This window comes from Mixophyes fleayi, chromosome 5 (assembly GCF_038048845.1).
Source record: "Mixophyes fleayi isolate aMixFle1 chromosome 5, aMixFle1.hap1, whole genome shotgun sequence".
NCBI classification, from domain to species: Eukaryota; Metazoa; Chordata; class Amphibia; order Anura; family Limnodynastidae; genus Mixophyes; species Mixophyes fleayi.
The window spans coordinates 110,148,951-110,168,389 of NC_134406.1; the positions used below are offsets into that span (position 1 = coordinate 110,148,951).

Below are 19,439 nucleotides of genomic sequence, written 5' to 3' on the forward strand. Positions count from 1 at the left end.
GTTACCTACAGTACGCATAGTAATTTAATATGTAAACTGAATACCACATTCATTGACTCATAATTGTGCTAAGCAACAGGATGCTATTGAGCTCCACTGTCGGCGGTCAGCTATGCTCTGACTACCAAATCTGTTACTAGTCAATCAGGGCCCTACTCACACTCTAAATAGGAAGCTCTGGCACCACTAGGGTGTGAGAGTATTAAGGTCCCCTTATGCTCCAGCACTCCAGGTTCTGTTCCCACTTCCTGACTGACCTCCTGACTTCTGACTTGGTTTCTCCTGACCCTGATCTTGGATTTGCCCTTGGGCTGCATTGTATCTCCTGGTTTGACTCCTGGTTTCCTGATAACTTTTCTGGTTTAACCCTTTGTACCTTGCATCCCGCACAGCTTGACCCCGGACAGTATAACTATGCTTATTCACAGGCTACTTCATTGGTGTCTGGCTTGGAAAACCGCAACCTGCGAGTCTCTTGCAGCAAAATCCATACCCCTTCCGGGGGTCACTGGCAAAGACCGTAGGCACGTTAGACTCTGCACCTCCAAACTAAGCTGTATCAATACCAGCAAGTATTTATCACTCTAAACAAACTCGTGACATCCTGGAGATCAAGATGGGGGTTGGGGTTTTGGTGGGTAATGAGAATATGTTATTAAGGGTGAGGAGAGACTTATTTGTGGTAATGAGAAAAAGTGTGGAGTTTTCTAAAAATGGGTGAGGACTGAATTGCAAAAGTCAGTACAGCAGCACAGCCACTAATGGTATCTGGTCCACTTGTTCTTAGGGACCAATACAATGTACCGAACTTAAACTTAGTGCCATTATGTACTTCTCTGTTGCAGATGCTGTCAATTTTTTGTGACATCACATACACCTTCCAGGTCAAAGACAAATATAGCAGTAAAAAAACACAGCATTTAAAATAGTATATTTTAAGAGCTAATTCATTTGATAGATCTTGCAAGCTTTGGGAACACACAAGACCGTTCTTTACATAAAGTTTATACATTTAAACTGAAACCATAATACTAATGGCAGTAACAATCAATATAAATAAAATTTCTATTTTAATCCCCTATTTCATATAATTTATTATCAGTTAGTTATAAAATGCCTACATATTATACAGCACTTTATAGAGTTTATTTAATTATTCATATCCCATTAAGGCTATTTTTGTCAGAAGCCAATTAACCTACCATTATGTCATTGGAGTGTGAGAGGAAACTGGTCCACCCAGGGGAAACCCACATGAACACAGGGAGAACATAAATCTCCATATACTTGGACCTTGGATGGAATCAAACTTATAACCCCAGTGTTATGAGACAGCAATGCAACATTGTGTCATCCAGCTGTGTAAAAATGTCCCCTCTTTTAAAAAAATAGAGGAAAAATTTTCAGTATGTACCAATGGTGCACATATGCTTCAAATAATTGGCAATAGTGGCAGTTATTCCCAATGTGCCAAAAGTTTCCTAGGTTCCTTAGTCTCTTAGGGCTAGATTTACTAAGCTGCGGGTTTGAAAAAGTGGGGATGTTGCCTATGGCAACCAATCAGATTCTAGCTGTCATTTTGTAGAAGGTACTAAGTAAATGAAAGCTAGAATCTGATTGGTTGCTATAGGCAACATCCCCACTTTTTCAAACCCGCAGCTTAGTAAATCTAGCCCTTAGTCTTTCATAAACAGCAAAATCGCAATTCTTGCAAGTGGAGGTAAATGAATTGGAAAGGTATTTGTAACGGACATTTACACTTTCTCAACGTACACTGTGTAATGTAAGTGTCTGTTATTCCCCAGTTTCCCTAAATCTGATGTATCCTGGAGGAAGTACTTCTGGTGGAAATTTTCAGGTCTTGAGCCTGGCAAGTGCAGTCCTTGGAGCCATGTTTATAATGACAAGCTTGTTCTCTGCAGCTAGTGGCACTGATGTTTTTTGCTGCTTACGCACAAGTGGGACGAGAGTAGCGTAAGTTGGGGAGCCGATGGGTGTAATGTCAGCAAAAGTGTCTTTATTATCCAATGTGTTTTGCCTATTGTATAGTTGGTCTTCGTTGGAATGTGTTCTTATTCTTCTGAGTTAGTGTGCAAATTACATATTTAGCCAGTGGTTTAATGGTTAATTAGTCTAATTTGCCCCAATTAGCACAGGGATTAGTTTTGTTCTTTCATCATCATTTTATTTTACTTTCTGTGTTTTAAATTCTTAATGTTACATTTTATCAATTCATCTTAAGCTTATTTGCGAGAGTCAGTTACCACAATAACTTACTTCGTCTGGCATATTGCCTAAATAGGGGATTGAAATGTATCCTACTCACCATATTAGGTTGATTGAGTATATACTAATTATATTTCTGCAGACAGAGGCTCATGTACTCCACCCTGAGCATGCATATGGAGAGCCTCTAAAAGGGTGCTTGTTCCCTAAATGTCCACATGGGAAGACTCCATATACAAAGTGTCAGTATTGAAGACATAAAGAGGCTTAAAGGTGACATAAAGAAAAGAGCCTCCCACCAGAGTGCAAGAGATGATTCATATCAGTGTTGTAGGGACAGAGGGTGTCCTATTTCAGAACCTCTTTGTGGTGTGTGGCCATAGATTGTCCTAATTGCACAGTGAGATTTTGTTTCAATTAGAGTTGTCTCCACTTCTTACCTGCTAGAAGTGTATGAGTTGGTTGTGAGCTGGATTTGCCTGAAATATACCCTGTTTCTCCAGAAAGAGAATTATCATAATATTGTTGTAAGGTCATTCACCATGTGGTGCTCTCTTTGGGCTAGATTTACTAAGCTGCGGGTTTGAAAAAGTGGGGATGTTGCCTATAGCAACCAATCAGATTCTAGCTTTCATTTATTTAGTACTTTCTACAAAATGACAGCTAGAATCTGATTGGTTGCTATAGGCAACATCCCCACTTTTTCAAACCCGCAGCTTAGTAAATCTAGCCCTTTGTCTCTTTTAAACACATGTGAGTGTACAGAATGTCAACTTAGCAGTTATGCAGCCATGGAGATAGAACCCCCACCCCCTATCTATTTAACTAAGCTTCTAAAAATGTTCCTAGATTGAAGTCCAGGTTGAGGCCCTTAGGAGATAAAGATTTGATGTGGGTACCCTCCCTCCAGGATTTGGATACCTTTCTTGATACATATAAACCACAGGGAGATCTGGTCATGGTTGTGAATTCTGTTGAAATGTTTAGGCACACTATGTTTATCAAACTGATTGATATTGTTCCTCAGGTGGTTTCCTGGTATTCTAGTATGCAGTATTCTAGTTGTTCGTCCCACATACTGCAGTCCACTGTGACATTCAAGGAGATAAACGAGCCTGTGAGTGCTATGAAATAACCTTTCTTCCAGTAACATTATATTTGAATTCCCTGAGTCCTTGTTTTATTTGCTTGTCTTACATGCTTAAGACCAATTTCAGTAATAAAAACCACCATTATTTTCATCTAGCCATGTGCCTCTCTTTTCTTCATTGTTAAAGGGGAGTGAACTCTGAAGTAATTCAAACTCAGAAGTGTTCCAATTGATGGTGCTCTTCCAGTGTGTCATAAACAGCTTCACGTAAATTTAGTGCAAGTTTACTCCCCGTTGCTGCCCCGTGAGCCTGTCTATGGCACTTCCCTTAGAACCAAAAATAATTATGCTCCAAGAAGTATAGTGACACATCACTGAGGATGCCCAACTATACCACAGACAAAACCAGTTGGGTAGTAAAGACACCTTTTCTGACATTACACCCCATTGGAACCCCAACTTACATTAGTCTCTTCCCACCTGTGCACAAGTGGTGCAGAAGCAGTGAAAGTTTGGCAAAACATCAGAGCAATTAGCTGTGGAAGATGAGTATATAATTACAAATCCGGGCACCACTCAAAGTACTTCCAAACTTACACCAAATTTCTGGGACCAAGACCAGAACAGCTCCACCAGAAACATCACCTCCATGACATGTACGGTTTTATTGAAATCAGACTATTGGATAAAGCTGATAATCAATAATTTCTGCACACAAATATCGGTTGCGATGTGATCAATACGCAACCAAATCATTATCTAGCAACATGTAAATAAATTTAATCTATTTCTTTCAGTTAATATAAAATATAATGTGGTGAAGAAGATAATTAATGTTTCAAACATGTTAATTATATTGAGTTTTGCTTCTTTCTGCTCGCAATCACATGAGAATATTTCCGGTAGTATTTATGAAGCGTTCGCACGTTGTGAACGGTAGGTATAACTAATATTACTTTTCATACACGAAAAAGCATCCAGAGATGTCATAAAAGAACCAGTATATACTGGTCTAGAGGCTTGAGCCTGAGGAAGGACACCATGTCACACATGGAAAGATGACCCCCACCTCAAGGAATAGTGGATAGAGGAATCAGGCCACTGGGAGGTCATGACCCATCAACCTGTGGATATGGAGCTTAATACTCTATCTGTGTTGTGATGTCACTGATTTTTATGACTGTACAGTGTATAAATTGTTCATCTCTGGCTTTGGAAAGAAGAGTGTACTGATAAAAGTTTGTTGTGTGTGCCGACTGTGTAAGCATATACATGCAATAATGTTCCCTGTAATATATTTTGCAACTAAAATGCTTGTACTTTGGTACCACAGCGATCGCATAAGAAAATCTTTATTTCATACGATACAACAAACGTATCTGCATGGAGACTGTTTGCCTCTGGGAAAAAAATAGCCACTTTCATTACACGGAAGACAATGAGGAAGAGTAAGTGCTCATTACAAGTTCATTGCCAATTGATGTATCTCCATTTGCAAGTATTATGATTTGGTGTCATATGTACACCATTGGTATATACTGCCAATGGGAAATGTTTTGTATGAGTAAAGCTGAACATTGCAGTTTACCCTTTGCTCCATTCCGGATACACAAGTCTACAGATTGGGAGATGTCCTATAATAATGCCATAATTAGTGTTATGGTAAATGGTATAATTTAATTTATAAGCATTCTATCACAGAATGCACACCATAGTATGACGGAACATTACAGATATATGGGCAATCACTTTATATTGATCTCGGGCATCATTACACTTTTTTACTTTGAAAGACAGGGATTCCCCTACCAGATTCTCAATATTGGCAGCATCTATACATTAATATAGAGGGAGTGCAGGTATACCAAAAACTGAATATATGTCATCTGATTATTGTCTGCCTGCCTGTTCTCTTTGCTAACAAACACCTCTGATTCGTGCACAAATCCTGGGTGAAACTGATTACTGGTAAGCACATCTTGCTGTAGGGAAAAAGGGGCTGATCTAGGTAAAGAACATGCTAGTCTAATCAGGCCCACTTTGTTAGATATTAAAGAGTGTTCCTTTTATATCTAGAGCTGTAATTACAATGTTAACTGTACCTGTTTTATAATCTATGTGGACAATTTTGTACATTGATCAGTTTATCAATATTTGTATGTTTCTGCCCCACTAAGTGCATATTCATTGCATCCCAGTTGATTAATTTACCTCAGTACTGGTAGACACATTATTATACCATTTATTCCAATAGAGCCCATCAAGCAATACATTGAAGCTCCAATTCCACCATTGATCCTCTGTGCTGATTTCACTGAATGGCTGTTTAGCACTTCTGCGAGTAAACACAAAACAAAATGAGGTTTTAATCATAAGCAATCTAAGGGGGGGGAATTCAATTCCCCCCAAAGTACCGCCGCGTTATATATATTACTGTTATTATGGTAATATTAACCCGGCTTTCTGCTCGCAGCTCAGGGAGCTGCAAGCAAAAATCCGGCGTTGGAACTACCGTAATAACGGTAATAGTTTTAGCGCGGCGGTACTTCGGGGGGAATTGAATTCCCCTCTAAATGTAGTACATGGAAACAATAAGTAGATGAGTTTCTGTAAATATTAAAGCTAGATTCATTTTTGTAAATAATCTTTGCCAATTTGTAAGTGTTTGATATTTAAACCCAATAGTAGGTTGTATATAGCCATTACATTCTTGAAGTTGCTGCCATGTTCAAGGAGCCACCATAGATCTTAGTAAGGGTTCATTCACATATTTGATTTTAAGTGTCTTCCTACTTCTACTTGTGATTTTTCTTTTTCTTACTTTGTTTGCTAGGATCTGATCTTTCTGCCATCCAATTTGGTTGTCTTTTTGACATCTGTCTCCTCTGTGCAATTGTTAGTAATTACCCTTCCTTATTATGTTACAACTGGCTATCCCAACTGAGAAATCAAGATTTATCATCAAAGCCTTTTTATAGTTCCCAAGGCGCCACACAGAATTGGTGTAAAAAAGAAAGTGTAAAATGAGGGAAAAATCTAAAAACACCTTAAACATCCTAAAGTAAATAAAGGAAAACACAAAGGGCAATTTACAATTTGACCACATATTTTGTGAAATGTCTACACATGCTGGACTTTCTATTAACTAAAATCCTATTTGTACAACAGAATACAATTCTATCTTGAGGGGACAACTGAAACCATTGCATTTCTAACTAGAGATGCTCACTGACCCCCGTGTTTTGGTTTTGGATCTGGATTACCGTCGTGTTTTGGTTTTGGTTTTGCCAAACCGTGAATGCGTGTTTTGGTTTTGTTTGGTTTTGTTTTGCTATTTTGTCAATCAATGTTTTTGGGCCTAAAATAACCAAATTTAGTGCTCCACCTGTTTCTTGGATTAGTAATGTAATTGTAAAGCTAATAAATTATCCAAAAAACAGTTTAATTCCTGGTAGGCCTTCATTAATTCTACACACAGACCAGATTGTCTTCCTCTCCATCTATGAATATTGGCAATGCAGCCATCGTCTTTGGATGTATATTACACCCTACACTTATACTTAAATATGTAAAGAAATGGACAAAGTCAGTTTGGTTTCTGTCTCTCTAGGTCCCCCTCCAGTTGTAGAAAATACAAAAAAATTCAGCCGTTATAGACTGTACAATATTAATAGAAATGGACAAAGGCAGTTTGGTTTCTGTCTCTATAGGCCCCCCTCCAGTTGTATAAAATACCAAAAAATTCAGCCGTTATAGACTGTACAATATTAATTGAAATGGAGAAAGCCAGTTTGGTTTCTGTCTCTCTAGGCCCCCCTCCACTTGTATAAAATACCAAAAAGTCCAGCCGTTATAGACTGTACAATATTAATTGAAATGGAGAAAGCCAGTTTGGTTTCTGTCTCTCTAGGCCCCCCTCCACTTGTATAAAATACAAAAAAATTCAGCCGTTATAGACTATACAATATTAAGAGAAATGGACAAAGACAGTTTGGGGTCACTCTGTGTATGACACCCTACCCTTAAGGAGAAATTGCCCAAATAGCAGCCTTTCAAGACGGTACGTGATATGGAAATGCACCAAGTCCCTTTCCTCTTTTGGGGTAGACTGCACCCTACACTTACATAGAAAGTTTTAAAAAGATGTTATCGTCATCATCTTCAGCTTCATCCTCACCCTCAACAGTGTGTACGTCATCATCACAGACTATCAATTCATCGCCGCTTGAATCCGCCATTAGAGAACAGTCAATGCTTGGATGTCTTGGATGGTGAAGGCCTTCCTAGTGGAAGATGTAGTTCATTTTTATAAACATCATTTTCTCCACATTTTTGGGAAGTAACCTTCTACGGCGATCACTGACTAAGTTCCCTGCTGTGCTGAACACTCATTCAGAGTACACACTCGAGGGTGGGCAGCTTAAGTATTGCAAAGCAAGTTTGTACATGGGTTTCCAAATGGCCTGCTTTTCTTCCCAGTAAGGAAAGGGACTGTCTGACATTTCCATATCAATTACCTCTTGAAAATAATCCTCCACCATCCTTTGCATGTTAATACTCATATTGGATGGAGTTATGGGCAAGGTCACAGATATTTTAGAAAAATCCTTCAAACCAGCCCAGATGTTAAACTGTTCTGGTCTGCCCCCTGCGTCCTCCCTGCTTCTTTTTTGAAAATTCAATTTTTTACGAGCAGCAGCTGCTTGAGAAACTGAAGGAGGACACGTCGTCAAGCCAAGGCCCAGTTCAGCGGACAACTTGCTGAGCAATAGCTCCTTGCAAAAGTTCACATCTCGTTCATTTTGAAGTAAAGACTCAATGTAGGTCTTAAACCTTGGATCAAGCACAGGGGCCAAAACGTACTGATCCAAGTTCAAGATCTTAATAACTCGAGGATCATTGTGAAGCGAATTAAGTACTTGATCGACAAGGCCAACATAGTTTGCGGAATTGCTTGCTTTCATCTCCTCCTTCAGTTTCTCAAGCTGCTTTTCCAATAGTCTAATTAAAGGAATGACTTGGCTCAAACTAGCAGAATCTGCACTCACTTCACACGTCACAACTTCAAATGGTTTCAGCACCTTGCACAGCACTGAAAGGATTCCCCACTGTGCAAGAGTGAAATACATGCCCCCTCCTTTCCTAATGTCATGGCTTGTGCAATACGCTTGGATGGCTTTGCGCTGTTCCTCCATCCTCTGCAGCATGTACAGGGTTGAATTCCACCTAGTTACCACCTCCTGCTTAAGTTGGTGGAAGGGCAAGTTAAACTGCTCTTGGAGCTGCTGTAATCTCCTACATGCTGTGGCAAAATGCCTGAAATGCCCTGAAATCTTACGGGCCACCGAAAGCATCTCCTGCACCTCACGGTTATTTCATAGGAAGCTCTGCACCACCAAGTTGATGGTGTGAGCAAAACAGGGAATGTGCTGGAAATCACCCAGCTGTAATGCTCGCACTATATTGGCATTATCAGAAATGACATATACTGGGGAGAGTCCAAGTGGTATAAGCCATGTATCAATCACATCTCTTAGTTTGCGTAACAAATCGTCAGCTGTATGCCTGTTAGTGAAGCCGGTGATACAAAGAGTGGCCTGCCTGTGACAGATGTTACGTAGTGGTGTACATGCTGCTGCTGTTCCTGCTGGTGAAGGTGAATGACTAACCCAGTGGACTGTCACAGTCATATAATCTTGGTTTGACCACTTCCACTTGTCCACATATCTGTGGTTAAGTGGACAGTAGGCAGAATGGCATTTTTCAGAGCAATCTCTACATTTCTACACACTTTTTGGTATAGTTGTGGAATAGTTTTACGGGAAAAATGGTGTTGCGATGGAATTCTGTAACGCGGACACAAAACCTCAATTAACTGTGAAAAACCAGCTGCGTTTATTGTGGATATTGGACGCAGATCTAACACCAACATGGCAGCCATGGTGTCTGTGATTTGCTTGGTGACTGGGTGACAGCTGTCATATTTGCTTAACCTAGCAAATTATTGTTTCACAGTTAATTGTTGAAATGTAGGACTGCTCTTTTTCTTGCCTTTCCTCTGGGCTGACGATTCACCCCCAGCAGCAGCAACAGCAGCAGCAGTGGGACTAACGCTTTCTTCAGAGGAATCAATAATAGTGCAGGAGTCATCCAGCCTTAATAAGCGGGATGCAGGGCTAACTCCGAGCGCTACTGAGGATATTGATGAGGATGGTGTGGTGGGTGTATTTTGTAGTCGTCGGGATGTTGGTGAGCGGAGGGTCCTAGCTGATGATGGAGTGTTTGTAATTTTTTTGGAAGAACTTTCAGCCTTTCCCAACACTTTGCCATGAACTCTCATCAAATGGCGTAACATAGACGAGGTTCCAAGATGGTTAAGGTCCCTCCCTCGACTGACTGTGGCTTGACATACACTACAAATGGCTATACAGTTGTTGTCTGGATTGGGGTAGAAATAATTCCACACATAAGAAGAGGATTTTTTTTATTTTATGGCCTGGCATGACAATGGCCTTTTTCTTGTCACGTGCCAGAACTGCTGCCACTGGTGCAGGACTGACACAAACAACCTCATCCTCATCAACATCCTCATTAGCGCCCTCGTTGCCTACACAAATCTCCCCCTCATCCTCGTCTATTTCCAAAGTGGCATCCTCAATTTGTGTATCACCGGCTACACTTGGGCTGTTCAGGCACACATCAGCAGAACTGCTGAAAGGGTCCCTCTTTATGGGTACACTAACAGAATGCTCAGGATTAGACATCCCACTGTTGGAAGGACTCTCCACAGGGATTGGTGTCATTTGTGATTCAGATCAAACATTATCCTCTACTGCCTTACTGTTATCTTGCAGCTTGGCTTTGATGCGTAACAGTAGTTGTGCACCACTTGTAGGCTCAGTAACATTCTTTGATCTGCCACTAATAGACAAAGGTGAAGGCCTCATTCTCTCTTTGCCACTGTTTGTGTAGAATGGCATGTTGGCAATTTTTTTTTTATCAACACTTAACTTTTCCTCAGTTACACTTCTTTTTCGCTTCAACACGGTAAATTTTTTTTGTGTGTGTGTTTTTTTGACTGATTTCAAAAGAGTGTGTACTTTGACATCGCCTTTCCCAGATGACGTACTGGGAACACTACCATCAGGACTGGTAACAGAACCTGGTTGCTGATTTTGCTCATATGTGGACTGCTTTGAATCCATTATGAGCCCAAAGCACTTGTAGTGCTACAAATTGTTTTAGATACTGCTGACAAATATGAGTTTTGACAGCCAGAAAAATGAATGCAAAAGAATGGGGGACACCCCAAAAGCACTTGGTAGTGCTATATATAATTTTTTAAGACTGCTGACAAACAGGACTTTTGACAGCCAGAAATATTAATGCAAATGAATGGGTGACACCCAGAGCCGGATTTAGACCTCATAGGGCCCTAGGCAAGATACTGGTTTAGTGCCCCCCTCCGTGAAACAATATTAACTTTTAATAGGTACTAGAAAAGATAGTGCAGACAATGTTATACAAATAAATAATAACTTTTAATTAAATCCTTACATAAAACAGAGTGCAAATAATGTTAACCAAATCATTTGCATGTGATTGTAAATATAATTTACTACTGTGTGTAACACACACTCCCAGAGAAGACATGCTCCCCCCATGATTTTGCACTATATAAAGACTTGTAATGTAATCAGGGGGATAGGTACTATCTCCTTGGTGAACAGCAGCAGTAACCACATAAGTCCAGACGCTTCAGGATAACAACCACAGCCAGTTTATTCACCAGCTTGTAAACAAAACAAAATATATACAATATCCTAGCCGTCTGGCTACTAGATAATACATTTAGCAAGACCCTCTCTCAGAGCTACAACATATTATTGCTGTCACAGACTGAAAAGTGGACATTATTACAATAGAGATAATTACAGCATTTATAATGATTACTTTTCATTACTCACATTTGCTGATGAAAAGAAAGGTTATTTCAGTCCCTGCAGGTTGATATTATTGGTCCAACTCTGCGCACTGTACCTTGATCCTCCGTATGATGTCACTTCAGTCCCTGCACGCCCAGTCCAAGCACACTGAGCCTGCGCAAGCTCTCCCAGCTCCCTCCTACAAAAAATGTATTTTGCCAAATAAGTTGAAGTACAGAAGAGAAAAATATTTCCCCAACACATCACTTTTGCTCCTCCTTCACACTGTTTCCCCTTTAGTACACTGTACTCCCTTCATCATCACACTGTGCCCTCCATCATGCTTTTGCCGTTTTATCATCACACTGTGCACCCTTCACCATCACACTGTGCCCTCCATATTTTGCTCCCCTTGTTTATTTCACCTCACACTGCCTGTTCCACATTTCTGTCATCATGCCCCTCTGTGCCCTTAATGCCTGTTCCATATTTCTGTCATCATGCCCCTCTGTTCCATATTTGTCATCATGCCCCTTTTACATATTTGCCATCATACCCCTGTTACATATCTGCCATCATGCCCCTGTTACATATCTGCCATCATGCCCCTGTTACATATCTGCCATCATACCCATGTTACATATCTGTCATCATGCCCCTTTTACATATCTGCCATTGTGCCCCTGTTACATATCTGCCATCATGCCCCTTTTACATATCTGCCATCATGCCCCTTTTACATATCTGCCATCATGCCCCTGTTACATATCTGCCATCATGCCCCTGTTACATATCTGCCATCATGCCCCTGTTACATATCTGCCATCATACCCATGTTACATATCTGTCATCATGCCCCTTTTACATATCTGCCATCGTGCCCCTGTTACATATCTGCCATCATGCCCCTTTTACATATCTGCCATCATGCCCCTTTTACATATCTGCCATCATGCCCCTTTTACATATCTGCCATCATGCCCCTTTTACATATCTGCCACCATGCCCCTGTTACATATCTGCCATCATGCCCCTGTTACATATCTGCCATCATGCCCCTTTTACATATCTGCCATCATGCCCCTTTTACATATCTGCCATCATGCCCCTTTTACATATCTGCCATCATGCCCCTTTTACATATCTGCCATCATGCCCCTGTTACATATCTGCCATCATGCCCCTGTTACATATCTGCCATCATGCCCCTTTTACATATCTGCCATCATGCCCCTTTTACATATCTGCCATCATGCCCCTTTTACATATCTGCCATCATGCTCCTTTTACATATCTGCCATCATGCCCCTTTTACATATCTGCCATCATGCCCCTGTTACATATCTGCCATCATGCCCATGTTACATATCTGCCATCATGCCCCTTTTACATATCTGCCATCATGCCCCTGTTACATATCTGCCATCATGCCCATGTTACATATCTGCCATCATGCTCCTTTTACATATCTGCCATCATGCCCCTTTTACATATCTGCCATTATGCCCCTGTTACATATCTGCCATCATGCCCCTTTTACATATCTGCCATCATGCCCCTTTTACATATCTGCCATCAAGCCCCTTTTACATATCTGCCATCATGCCCCTCTGTGTCCTTAATGCCTGGCTGTTCCACATTTCTCGTGCCCCTCACTGAACAAGCATGGGCCCTCCGTTAGTTAACTTACCTTTTAATTGCCTGTTCTGTTCTTGTTTTCTTCTTTTTTCGATGGCGCGCTGCAGCTGCTCCTCCTCCTCTGGTCCGGCTGTGCTCCTCGCCGAATTCTCACTGAAAATGACGTCGGACGTGACGTCATCATGCCAGCCGTCATTTTCAGTGGGAGACAAGGAGAGGAGACTGCCGGGACCCGACGCGCGGTCAGCTGACTTTTTTTTTTTTCTTCCTTTTTTTTTCTTTGATGTTGCATCGATTTGAAGCCTGTATTGGGCCGACGGCCAGAGGGGGATGGCAGGCGGAGGGGAGCGCCCCTCTGCCTTGCCTACCCTGCTCACCGTCGGCTCTGGCAGGTCCCCCTGGGTACCGCTGGGCCCTAAGCAGTTGCCTAGGATGCCTAGCGGGAAATCCGGCCCTGGTGACACCCCAAAAGCACTTGGAGTGCTAAATATTATTTTTGTAGACTGCTGACAAACAGGACTTTTGACAGTCAAAAATATTAATGCAAAAGAATGGGGGACAGCCCAAAAGCACTTGGAGTGCTAAATATTATTTTCTTAGAATGCTCACAAACAGGACTTTTGACAGACAGAAATATTAATGCAAAAGAATGGGGCACAGCCCAAAAGCCCTTGGAGTGCTAAATATTATTTTTTTGCCACTGCTGCAAAATAGGACTTTTTTGACAGCCAGATAAATTTCTGCAAAAGAATGAGGGACACCCGTAAAACAAATGGGAGTGCTAAATATATTTTTTGGGCACTGCTGCAAAATAGGACTTTTTTGACAGCCAGATAAATTTCTGCAAAAGAATGGGGGACACCCCAACAGCACCTGGAGTGCCAGAAACTGAACAAAAACCCTCCTCTCTTCTCCTCTTACTGCTGTAACAACTGATTACAATGGTATTAAATATAATCAATCACTGTCCCTGCGCTGATATAGCCAGTGTGACCTAACCCTGCTTTTTCCCTCTGTCAAATGGCGATGGATTGCTGTGGAGGCTGTTATTTATGCTTTTCAAATCTCGCGAGAACCGAGCTCAGAAAAACGAATACGTCACGATGACGTTTTGCCTCGATTTCGAATCCGAATAGGCAGGAGAGTACCGAGTGTGCTCAGCTCGGTACTCAGATACCCTAAATTCGGTAGGATTCGGATCTCGGGGAACTGAGCCCGCCTATCTCTATTTCTAACATATTGACTACTGTAATGCAGTGTACATAATGCTGTAAAGTTGGTTTATTGTGTATTGCTGGGCGTGGAGTAAAATGCAGGAAAATGTAAATTCTGAAAATAGGTCCACACAAATATATTAAGGAGGTATGGGAACTGTGACAAAGGTGTAACTTCTGGGATTGTGCAAAACCAGGGCGTGTAAAATTGGGATTTGACTGTAACAAATAAGTTGGTTGCACCCACAACTGCAGCATGTACAGAGCAAACATTGACTTGGAGGAAAATAAGAAGTCTGCACCTCTGTTTATGAAATAAAAGTATTCTATAATATATATTCTTGCATTTGGTGAGTAGTGATGTGACTTGTGTGATGTCACATTTTGAAAGTGTTAAATGATAAAAGTCATAACTGTCAGTAATGGTAAACCACAAAAACAAGGGGGCGTGTGCTGGCAGTCATCTAGGTAAGCCACGCTTTATTGGAGCTCTGTGGAACCCACTCCATTTTGGGCTCTCCACCACTCTTCACCTGTTGTAAACCTGGCTAAGCTGACACCCTTGGCTACTAGATTCCTCTGGTGCCACACGGACTCACACTGGCATGGCCCCATCACCTCCAGTCCACCAGGCGCTCCTGAGACCTAATCTGCGCCAGAAGTCACAGCCTCAATTTTGGAACCGCCGGATGCCATATTGCCACCGGACCAGCCTTAATTATCAGGCCTCTAGATGCCAGTCTTAGGAGACGTGCCTCCGCTGGAGCCCCCTCCAATAGGGCCCCCTCGCAGCAATACAAAGCGATGCCTGAAGAATCGGCGGTCTTTTTACAAGTTTGTGGATCTGCTGACTGACTACTACCTGGTCTGCATGGATAAGACTGACTCTGCCTACCTCTGCATCCTCCATCCTGAAGGTGGTCCCCAGAAGTGAGTGAGGAGGCACAGGCTACACACAGCAGTGCAATTCAATGGACTGCTCTCCATCTGCCACACATAGTGTGCCTCATCATTTTTCCTTCCTGCAATTCCCTCCACACTGAACTGTAAACCTCCCCACTGGAGAGAAAATGTTTTCACCCTCAATTTCCCTTGATCAAGCAGATCTGTATAATCTAATTGCCTGACATTAACTATTCTCCACTGAGTTAGTGCTGCCCTCTGGTGGCTGCTAACTGTTGTTACACTCTACAGTTATTCTACCAGCAATTTGCCATATTAATAAGTCAGAAGGTCTTACTACTGGCACAGGTTGTGACCTACTATTTCTAGTGACTTCTAATGCTATTCTACTCTACCTGCCTTTCATCAGTGCCTTAGAAGTCTCTAGCCGCCAAGACACCAATATTCTCTGTGCTTGTCATGCCCGCTGAGCCCATCCCTGTGATACCCGGGAATCCTTTGCCCCTGCTGCTCTCACAACTATCAAGCAGCCAAAACTTAGCCTACCCCCTTCCAGTTGCACCAGTCCCGACCAGGCTTCCCCTCTTATACAATCCACACTACTGATCCGTGTGCGTTTTTCATGTTATCAAGGACTCAAAGACATGTGATGTGAACTGTCACTCCATGCCCGGGACCCGATGAGCCCTTACTGAAGCTTTCTACACTGTTGTGCAGCACCCCGCCTCCTTTCCCCCTGCAACCACTTTTCTCAACTTTTTCCTCACACTTCCTGGAGCTTATTTTACCTTCCCATTCTCCATGTCTCAGAAGAATAACAAACCTACCAACAGCTCTACTGCTAACTTCTCTGGAGCAAAAAGTAAAGCCTCGCTACCTTAATCGGATCACTCAGAAACATCGCCACCTTCCCTATCCCCAACAATTGAATTAAATCCTCAGATCCAGGCTGTCATGATGAACCATCTTGAAGGAGTGAAAGTGGCCTTTAATCAGGAACTCTCAAAAGCGGCTAACGATTTGAATTCTGAAATCGCTTTATTGGGCACCCGTACCGATGCTCTTAAAGCAAAAATGAATGATCTTTGTGGCTCACAAGCGACCCTTGACAAGGAGCAATCTCGCTTACATGAGGAAGTTGAGGCCCTGAAGGAAATACAGGAGATTCAGAGTATCTCATAGACAGGGTCCAATGGGCCTTAAGGGTTAGACCTGCGGCAGATCAGCCTCCTTAGGAAATAATTATTTGCTTCTACTACTACTGCATTTATTTCTAGATCTTGCCCCCTCTACTACACAAAAATATAGAGCTCTCAAGCCTGTCACCAGGATCCTGTGTCAGCACAGCATTCGATACCGATGGGGATTCCCTTTCCCTTTCCATATATTTTTGCAGTCAACACCACTCATTACGTTAAAATTATGAACCAAGGTCAAGTAGCCCTTGCCAAACTAGACATTCTTCCTGACTCCACTTAATCACACAATGGCTTGCCAAAACCAGGACGCACGGCTCCTCCAGCCCCCGACTGGTCCAGGGCTTCATCTCCTCCCTGAGATGCCCACTGGATTCCATACATCCTCTATCTTAATTTCACCCGAATTGGTGTTCCTGCTTTAAGTGCTTTGTGGATGACTCCCTTCTGCTAAATACCACAACCTTTTGTGACATAAAAATAGCGATCTCTGACTATTTTTAGCAAAATTACTCACAGGAGGTTGTGCTGGGAGCAGGGCCATCTTAACAACATTATGGGCCCCCGGGCAAAGCAGTGCACCGGGGCCCCTAGCTATAGATATAGATATATAGATGTAAACAGATATAGATATATAGATGTATACAGATACAGATATAGATATAGATATATAGAGATAGAGATAGATGTACTTGCTCAGTGACCCTTGAAGGTTTTTTTTGCAGGTTTTTTTCTTATGCAGTATTATCTATTCTCATTAAGAGCCGTGCCTATGGGGCCCCCTTGCCCCTGGGGCCCCCGGGCAGTTGCCCATCGTGCCCAATGGAAAAGATGGCCCTGGCTGGGAGCCATCTGGGAAGCTCACAAAGTCAGCATCCATGGTCAACTAATTAGTGCAACCACATAAGATAAACGGAAGGCCACCTTAAGGTCTCCTCCCATGAGCATCTCCACTCTTCTAGCCCTTGATTTGCAGACCCACGACCCCTCCCAGCTGTCGCATATAGAATCCTTGAAGGGCAAACTTAACACTTTACTGTCTCGCAGAGCAGCTTCCATTCTCCAAAAACGTCAGCAGCACTTCTATGAAGCAAGACAAGGCAGACTCTTTGCTCGCCAGGAAGCTTCCTCAGAAGCATGCCTGGAGGCTCATAGACAAACTGCACAAAAAATCCTCCAACGCCGTTACCTACGATCCCCTAGCCATGGTCAATGAATTCAGGGATTTCTATGCCTCTCTCTATGACCTTCCTGACCCCTGACCTCAGGGAGACCTTCTGTCTGAAACTTTGGAGTTGTATTTAGCAGACACCCCTCTCCCCCATCTCACTCACCCCCTACTTTCCAGCGAAATACAGGCAGTTACAAAATCGCTCAAGCCCTCCTTCACGGCAGTCCTTACTCACACCTATAGATCATCTACAACCAAATCTTTGAAGGGACATCCTTTGACTCAGCCACTACTCTTGCCAATATAGTCGTCATCCTGAAACCCAGGAAAGACCATGTACACTGCTCAGGTTAAAGACCCATCTCCCTCCTCAATGTGGACCTAAAACTTTAGGCTAAGATCCTAGCCACCATGCTCAAACCCCTACTTCCAAACTTGGTCCACCCGTATCATGTTGGATTTATACCGGGGAGACAAGTCCCCAACAACAACAGGAGGACCATCAATCTGATTCACTCCATTAATGGTGGCAAACTTCCCTCTCTCATAATGGCTTTAGACACTGAAAAGGCGTTTGAACGCATCTCCTGCCCGTTGGGTGCTTGGATCAATGGGCTTTGCTTGCAGATTTCTGAGGGGCGTTTTGGCTTCCTACCAGTCCCCCACAAAGGAGGACTGGTAGGGAGTCAAAACAGTGGCGGACACTGTCTCAGCCTTACCCCATGACCCTTCACTATTGCTAACGGCACTCGTCAAGGATACCCCTCTCCCCACTTATTTTTGCTCTCATTATTGAGCTGCTAGCTGCCTGAATACGCACCAATACTACCATCTCAAGCATCAAAGTCAGATCCACGGAGAATAAGATTGCCTTATACGCGGATGACATCCTCATTAGCTTATCCCACCAAGTATCCGCCCCCCCCTCTTTTCCGAACTAGCCATTACTCGGGCTATTAGATAAATCCAACCAATAATGAGACCCTAGACTTCTACATTCCCGAAGCGGATAAATCAAGTTTAGCTCTCACATTCTCATTTACCTGGCACCTACAGAAAATGAAATACTATCTGACCAAAAATCATCACCAACTTTTTCAGGCTGATATCCCCCCTTAATCTGCATAAAATCTCTCCTCACCTTTTGGCCCCATCAGTTAATCTCCTGGATAGGCCGTATTAACGCTGTAAAAATTAACATACTGCCAGTGCTATTATATCTCTTCCAGACCCTCCTCATCCGAATACCTTTCTATGTGTTAAAATTCCTCCAATATGAAACATCCAAATTCATCTGGGCAGGCAGACGTCCAAGCATACAACTCCAGGTGTTTGAGAGGTCTTCCCGAGGTGGAGGGCTCGGTATACCCAAATTTAAACGATAATATCTCTTGGCTCAACTCGCTTTATCTATCCTTTGGAATGGTCCTGTGTCCTCCAAGGTCTGGGTCTCTCTATGGCAGAAGGTCTGGGCCTACTGTCCCTCACTTCCCTCCTCTGGCTCCCAAGGGCACGTCGCCCTAAAAAGGTTCTGACCCACCCCATGGTATCACATTTCTTGGCTATCTAGGACTATACCTCTAAACTATATAGTTTTTCTCTGCACCTCTACCAAGTAGTCCCTCTTTTTGACTCTCTCAGAGTTCCCACCAGGACTGCAACCCTCTGTGTCCTCTCCTTGGCACACCAGAGGTGTCAGGTATCTGAATGATCTTACTCTTAGCACCCTGTTACCTTAATTCACTTACATCCAAACGGCAATTGGAATACCCACCTGGTTCTTTTACCAGTATCTTCAAATCCATAACCTTCACTCTACAGTCAAATCTCATTTAACCTCCCGTCCCCTTATCACCACGGAGGCACTGTGCCTGCACAGAGCATCAATAACTAGTTTTATCTCTGCTATCTATTCAAAACTGACCTCCCTGACTTTGACCCCCATGAACAGGCTTGGGAATGTGACCTGGGTGACCCTCTTGGTGATGAGGACTGGTCTGAAATTTGTGGTAACGCTGCCTCCAGCTCAATTTGTGTTCGGATAAAAGAAAATGTATATAAACTCCTGTCTCATTT

General features: G+C 42.6%; 1 protein-coding gene across 1 annotated transcript in view; it reads right to left on the reverse strand.

The window, feature by feature from the left end:
* PKD1L1 (polycystin 1 like 1, transient receptor potential channel interacting) overlaps window positions 1-19,439 on the reverse strand; it is a 197,653-nt gene that overhangs the window by 35,467 nt on the left and 142,747 nt on the right. Inside the window, exon 41 of the mRNA XM_075214369.1 lies at window positions 5,528-5,651. Coding sequence (XP_075070470.1) covers window positions 5,528-5,651 — 124 coding nt within the window. The remainder of the gene's footprint in view (window positions 1-5,527; window positions 5,652-19,439) is intronic.